This window comes from Anguilla rostrata, chromosome 10 (assembly GCF_018555375.3).
Source record: "Anguilla rostrata isolate EN2019 chromosome 10, ASM1855537v3, whole genome shotgun sequence".
Taxonomy (NCBI): Eukaryota; Metazoa; Chordata; class Actinopteri; order Anguilliformes; family Anguillidae; genus Anguilla; species Anguilla rostrata.
Genome location: NC_057942.1, coordinates 8,515,119 through 8,522,376, shown reverse-complemented (window position 1 = coordinate 8,522,376; position 7,258 = coordinate 8,515,119). Strand labels below are relative to the sequence as shown.

Genomic DNA, 7,258 nt, shown 5'->3' with positions numbered 1-7,258 from the left:
GACTGACAGGCTGTTAGACAAGTTGATTGTTTCATTGAAAAACGACATGCTTTGTACAGCATTTTAAAATGTTTTGTACAAACTTCAACTATTATGATATAATGTCTGTTGTAGTTTTACAAAAATGATTCTCTGTAAAGTACCTTTCTGTTTTCTTTCACAGAGGATTCAGTGTATGTTGTTAGCGCCTGATACAGCCTACTCCCAGTACAATAGGCATGATTCTTTCTTTCATGAAGGTGTTGCTAGCGCTCTCTTGTGGTCAGCACCAGTAGTGTTTTTGGATTCTCCACTGGAGGGGCAGCAGTGACAAGAAGATATTGGCTGATACTCTGTAAATTATAAATTTACAGAGAAAATACATATAAATTTGGCTCCTGATTATCCCCTTAAATGTCTGCATGTTAGGGGTAAATAATATATTTGTAGTTTTCACATATGTAAAAGTAAAACTCCTATAGCTCAACCATTCATTAATATGTAAATTTAGCTGTTGTTCACACAACACTGCGCTTCCCTTTCTGCCTGAGTCTAACCTAAAGGAAACCCCAAAACCTGCAAGGATGTATTTGCACAAGTACTGACTTAGGATCTGTCTAGCCAATTACTTCTCTAGCACAGCTAATTTCATTAGTAAATAAAGATTTGCGCATTCATGAAAGACCATGTTACACAAATATAAATTATTTAATTATTTGAACTATTTGGCTGTTATAGCCTTCATTAATTTCATTGCTTTATTCAGTAAAAGTTTTGGTAACATCATTGCATGTTGTTTTTCAAGTTAATCACACAGTGTTAACATAATTATTATTATTATTATTATTATTATTACTATTATTAATTATTTAATCTTTATTAACTATTAAACCCCTTGAGATCAAACTCTCGTTTGCAAGGGGGACTTTAAATGAAGCTAGTTTTCCTTTTTAATTACATTCATTTTCCTGACTCACTTATATATATATATATTTTTTTTTTTTTTTTTTTTTTGAATGTAGACAAACATAATTTGACTTGTATGAGTAACTTGAAAAAGTGGGCTGAACCTTCACCAATGTGTTTCCCAGAATGCACTAGTCATGAATATATTAGTAAGTAGCACTTTTGCATGTTACCCAGAAATAAAATGCGTTACTGAAACATTATATGGTATCAACTGAATGCTGCACTAATGGCATCATTCTTATTTTGATTTATCTGTTTAGTTTTTTTAAAGATAAAAATTACAAACCATAACCAAAACGGTGTATCTCATATATATGCCGAAAACTGACCGGACCGACCGTCGATCCTTTCGGTTCATGCAAATGATGAACGGGTTAATCACGGACTATCTGTGAAATGTACTGCCTTATTCTTGTTACGCATTGTACATTACCCTTCTGATCTTGAATCGAAAAACGAAATGTTTTTGTGATATGTGAGAAAAAGAGATGTGTCCTTATTCATACGGAAACAAGGGAGTGATGCGTACTGCATTTTGTTCTCAATGTGCTGCAACTTTAGGATTAAAATGTATTCTCTTAATTGGTCACGTTTAACCGCTACATTCGTTACTATTCTATCTTCAAGCCATTTTGTTTTTCAGCAAGCTAAATTCTGCGTGAGGATATCAATAACCATAGCGATTATCGTTTTACACTTTAGACGAAAGCAAACTAAGTTTAATATACTTCAACTGAAACCTATCCCGTTTATAACTACCGATTCCTAGTGACTTCTTTACAAAACCATTTTGCAGATGCACTTCGGACCAAAGATTTTGTCATGTTACTAAGTAGTATGAGTCTGTTATTAGGAATCACGTCACACGGTTAACTAGAAGAAGAAGAAGGAGGAGGAGGAGAGGAGGATCACGTCACACGTCTCCAGTCACGTATCGCGAGATTTACACGGTGTCGGTCATTTTATTTCAATATGGCGGCTTCTTAAATTCGGATGTGGCAGACATGGCATTAGAATGGGCTGAACGGGGTAGGGTTAACAAAATAGTAATATGTAGTGATTCTGTGTCGGCGATGGCAAGTATTAAGACGGGTACAGCCAGAAATCACCAGGATCTGCTGTATGAAATCTTGTTCGCCAATTCAAGAGTGGTTAGGCAAGGGAAAAATGTTACATTCATGTGGGTCCCAGCACATTCAGATATCCCGGGAAACGAGAGAGCAGATATGTTGGCAAAAGAAGCAGTCAAAAAGGGAAGTGTTGAAATCAATATCAAGTTATCAAAGTCAGAGGGAAAGGGCATTGTGTGGGGAAATATCAATAAAGAATGGCAGCAGCACTGGGATCAGGAGAGAAGGGGGAGACATTTACACCTGATACAAAATAGAGTAGGCAGTGTAAGAAAGAGGGGAGGAAACATAAGCGAGGAGGTTGTAATATCAAGATTAAGAATAGGACACAGCAATTTACGCAGCACGCTTCATCTTATAGGTAAACATCCAACCGGTCTTTGTGAAATCTGTCAGGTACCAGAAACCTCAGAACACGTTATCATTAACTGCAATAAATATAGGTCGGAAAGGAAGGATATGATGGAGGAGATGGGAAGATTGGGGATAACAGGAGCAGGATTGAGGGATGTACTGGAGTGTGGGGCTAGTTGGCAGGGGAGGAGATGTTTTATCAACTACCTTCGGGGAACGGGACTGTTAATAAAAGTGTGACAGGCAATAAGCTGTAGGAGTTAACTTACTCCGAAAGATGGCAGTAATGCAACTTTCAAGGACGCAAGCTGCCGGTAAACAACACCGAAGAAGCATGTGGCAGACTACCATTCGTAAGAGTTGATAATTATATATTAGTTATATTTTTCCAGTTACTTAACACACAACATTTGGAACATCATAAGAACGGACAATTTATAACGGCTGTTCCACGAAAAGCAGAAAATGCAGCACGACGACGTAAGTGAATAACGTACATCCCAACAATCCTACTAGCTATCAAATATCAATGCAGCGTGTTAGCTCTCTAATATGTTGCGTTTAACATTTCCCCTTGCTTTAGGTTATTTGGGAGATAATTGGAAACAAGCAGTTCTGCTCCTACAAAGTCAAGTAAGTAACTTTGTAATCTAGGTCTTTTAATATACGAAACCTGACCACGCACTCGTTTTAAATTAGCCAAGAAGAAAATAGCAATGCGTTTGTGAACTTGCTAACGTTGGAGACGTTATATCTTACAATGTACTCTGTAGTCCACTGTATTTGCGGGTGTCTTACGATTTTGTTTACGACTTCGTTAGTTAGCAACAAGTAAAGCTGTCTTCAGTAAAAAGCGAACTGACGATATTTTGACTGCGTTAATGAACTGTAACCAGTTAATTGATTTATTACATTACAATCACGCTCATTTTCAGAGCGACTAATATAAGTTCAGAACATCGGTGTTTGTTATATGATTATAATAGTGAGATATTTCCAAGAAAGCGCGGAAGGCCCATTTGTAATCAATAATGTTTAACGCAAAATTAACTGAACAAACCAACAAGTAGTAGCTGTTGTTAATTAAAGTAAATGCCCTTATATAATGACCTGTCGTATATAGCTATAACTGTAATATTCTAAAAGTTAACACAAAAAGAAAGATGATAAAGAGGGTTATGGGAATCATGATACAGTCTGAACAGATGGGTCTGTTGTGGTCGGAGTCTGAAACCCATTCCACCACTGTCCCGAATATCTTTCAGCTGTCTACGCTAGCCTTTCCCCAAGGAACACATGTGCACCTAAGTTGGAAAATAGATTGAGATGTAGATATGCTCCTAAATTATTTTTCGACTTAGCGCACATCGATTTTCAGGAGCAAATGGTCCTAATGTGGGAGCGCTCCTGATGTCTTGTTTTCCACCCACAGGACAAAGAATCAGAATTTTTGTCGGAATGAATACAATGTAACTGGGCTTTATAACCGCTCGTCCTGTCCTCTGGCGAACAGTCAGTATGCTACCATCAGGGAGGAAAAAGGTACAACAACATCCCATTTAACTCTTGAAACTTAAAAGTGAAGCTTTGAGGCACATCATAACGGAATAAAGATTTATAAATGTAGATGAAATGTTCATTAGGATATTGTCACTCATTTTAAGATGATGATCACTACGTAGCTCAACCTGGAGTAAATGACAGCCAGGCTAACCTGTTAAATTAGTCAAAACAAAATGGTTTAAGTAGGAATGTCTTTTTGTCTCATTGAATAAAGGCTATGGGTATCCTTCATATTAGATGCTAATGATGAATAATGATGTTGTTATGGCAGCTATCATTTATATGGCAAACAATAATCGATAAGATGCTAATTATGAAAAATGATTTTGTTTTGGGTTGGAACATGTGCAGTAATTTATGGTAATATCTGTGCCTTTGTCCCCAGGCCAATGTTTTCTGTACATGAAGGTAATTGAAAGAGCAGCTTTTCCTGCCCGGATGTGGGAGAAGGTGAGTAGTGGGGCCAACAAAACTTAATGTTATTCATGCCTGGCTGACGTGCCTGTGGAAGGGAACTATAAGACTAAAAACATGTGAATAAATGATGTACAGAAGCTTTGGTGGAGAATTTTTGTATGCAAATGTATTTTCTGTTGCCAACTTGCAGGTGAAGCTGAGCAAGAACTATGAGAAGGCGCTGGAGCAGATCGATGAGAACCTCATCTACTGGCCTCGTTTCCTCAGACACAAGTGCAAACAGCGGTTCACCAAGATCACACAGTACCTGATACGCATCCGCAAGCTCACCCTCAAGAGACAGTGAGTCCACAGTGTTACCACAGTGTTACAGCAGAACCACTATTAATCCATCTGGTACACAAACCACGATGTTACTGCAGAACCACCTTAGACTCCATGTGATACTGAAATCACAATTGAAAATTCAGTAACTTCAGATGCGTCCCCTTTCAGAGTTCACATGTCAAAAATCTGCCTTTCCTCCCATTTTGCAGTAACATACATCAGCTCAGTTGTTCGGATACTAACAAATCTTCTGCTGTTTCAGGAGAAAGCTAGTTCCGCTCAGCAAGAAGGTGGAAAAGAGAGAAAAGAGGAGAGAGGTAAGCCCGTTTGTGTAGTTTGATGACAGTTAAGACCTACCTTGTCATGCTTCTTCTGACAGAGGAGGATCATGGGATTGTATTGCGCAGTGAGAGCACACTCACATTTCTGAAGCAGCTCCATACATTATACACAAATCTGATGTATTACTGTAGGTATTTATGGTTATGATTGGTTGTCTGGAGTAACTAGTGCTAAACAGGGGGGCAAAGATACATTCTGTAAAGAGTTGCTAGTATTTTCAGACTAAATTTGAACTGTATATTCAAAATTTGTTTGAATTGCTTGTTCATAATGTGATTGGCTGCAACTGTATGCACAAACTACTACGGATTTGTGAAAGGTGCAGCCAAAAACAGATTTTAATGTAAAAGACCCCAAGATTTGGGTGGCCGTAGCAGTGAAAAAGTATTTTGGTCTGATTATTTGAAATTGTAACATGTTGTTTTGTACCGGGTGCATAAAGGCATGCGTGATGTATTAAACTGAGTGTAATGAACTGATGGAATATTTCAGAATTTTTTTTTGTGTTACAGGAAAAAGCCCTGATCGCAGCCCAGCTGGATAATGCGATCGAGAAAGAACTGCTGGAGAGACTGAAACAAGGAACGGTAAGCATATGACATTTTTGGGCTCAACAACAACAACGTATTATTTATGGGTTATGGCTCCATATTTGCTATATGCAAAATATGACAGACTTCACATTCGGGAGACTAAATAAAACGTTGCGAGAACTGCTTTTGTAATGGAACCTGTGTGACTGCATGTCACCCCCAAAGCCTTAAAATGAGAATGAATGCTGTTGTGCATTTACAGTGCAGTGCTTGTATGTGACATAACCTGTGCTTTTTTTCCCATCCAGTATGGAGACATCTACAACTTTCCCGTCCACGCTTTTGACAAGGCCCTAGAACAGCAGGACGAAGAGAGCGAGACTGATTCATCAGAGGGCGAAGCGGAGGAAGAGGACGATGAGGTGAGGAAAAAACGATTTAATAGGGTGTGTTCCTGTAAACGGGTTAAATGAGGCTAGTTTAAAATAAAAGATAATGATTTACCTGATTTAGCCTAGACCAATTTCAGGCTCATTGACAACTTGTACTAGCTTACCAGGTTATATGCAGTTGCGATCTTAAAACATTTTCATATGTTAAAATTGAGCACAATTAAATTTTTTCTTACAATTTTAATCGCTTGTTTAAATGTATGTATAACTTTATATGGTACTACAGAAACATTTTGTTGGAGTGGGAAAAAGTGTTTAATATTGTGATTTTTTTATTTAGTGTTAAGCAAAATTAAGTACACAAATGTGATGTCATCGCTGTTGCCATGGTGCTAAGGGTGTATTGTTTTGACAGGACATGGACAAACTGAAAGGCAGCAGCGATGAGGAAGGCGACTCCAGTGAAGAGGAGGAATCCGAGGAGGAGATGGAGGTGGAGCAGGAGAGGGAGGCGAAAGGGAAGGGGAAAGCTGCTGCTTCTTCTAAGTCCACGGGGAAGTCGAAAGGAGAGGCACCCCTCCAAGGTCCCGCCAGGAAGAAGCGGGCCTACGTGGAGATCGAATACGAGCAGGAGACAGAGCCTGTCGCCAAGAGCAAGGCCACATAGACTGCCTCTACACATCATGTGCTGTAAGCCCAGTACTCTGCCAAATGACTCTTAACGCGATTGGCTGTTCCAGTGGAATCAGTCAGCGCCAATCAGTATCATGACCCTAGGATTGCCTGTTCCAGAGCGTTTGTATTAACAGGAAAGGATTCCTCAGACTGGTCAGTGGACGTAAATTAAATGTGTTGCAGTAGACGTCAGTCAGAATTAAGTGCCCTGCAGTCCTGAAGAATGTCACCAGTGCAAAAAAAAGAAAACCCTAGCCATACCAGTGGTCATCAGAACGGCTGTACATGAAGAGTGTGCACGTATTATTGGCCTTAAATATTTATATTTTTTATTTTTAAACACTACCCTGTTGTCTGAAATCCTTCATGCATCCAGAATATGCCCGAGGACCTTATTGTGAGTGACTTAAGTCAGATCATTAGAACCACTGTGTTCATATGTTGACATTCTGAAAATCTCTGGAATTAAAGCCAGATTATGTCCAATGGAAAAAACAGTGAAATTACACATTTCAAGATGGCGCTTTATACCAGCAAGATAAAATGTTTTACAACCAGTTACAGCCAGTTCTCATTT

The 7,258-nt window shown here is 38.8% G+C and overlaps 1 protein-coding gene and 1 non-coding gene across 2 annotated transcripts; both read left to right on the top strand.

Annotated features, from left to right (window-relative positions):
- Window positions 1-1,291: 1,291 nt before the first annotated feature.
- LOC135233824 (small nucleolar RNA U13) lies at window positions 1,292-1,391 on the top strand. Its single transcript, XR_010323958.1, has one exon. It is a non-coding gene; the product is annotated as a small nucleolar RNA U13 (small nucleolar RNA).
- A 959-nt stretch (window positions 1,392-2,350) lies between these two features.
- Window positions 2,351-7,238, top strand: LOC135264863 (protein MAK16 homolog). The gene is made up of 9 exons (XM_064353797.1): window positions 2,351-2,912; window positions 3,016-3,065; window positions 3,865-3,974; window positions 4,381-4,445; window positions 4,603-4,754; window positions 5,002-5,056; window positions 5,594-5,668; window positions 5,923-6,036; window positions 6,422-7,238. Exons 1-9 carry the CDS (start codon window positions 2,898-2,900, stop codon window positions 6,671-6,673), a joined length of 888 nt encoding a protein of 295 aa, XP_064209867.1. The 5' UTR covers window positions 2,351-2,897; the 3' UTR covers window positions 6,674-7,238.
- Window positions 7,239-7,258: the final 20 nt, after the last annotated feature.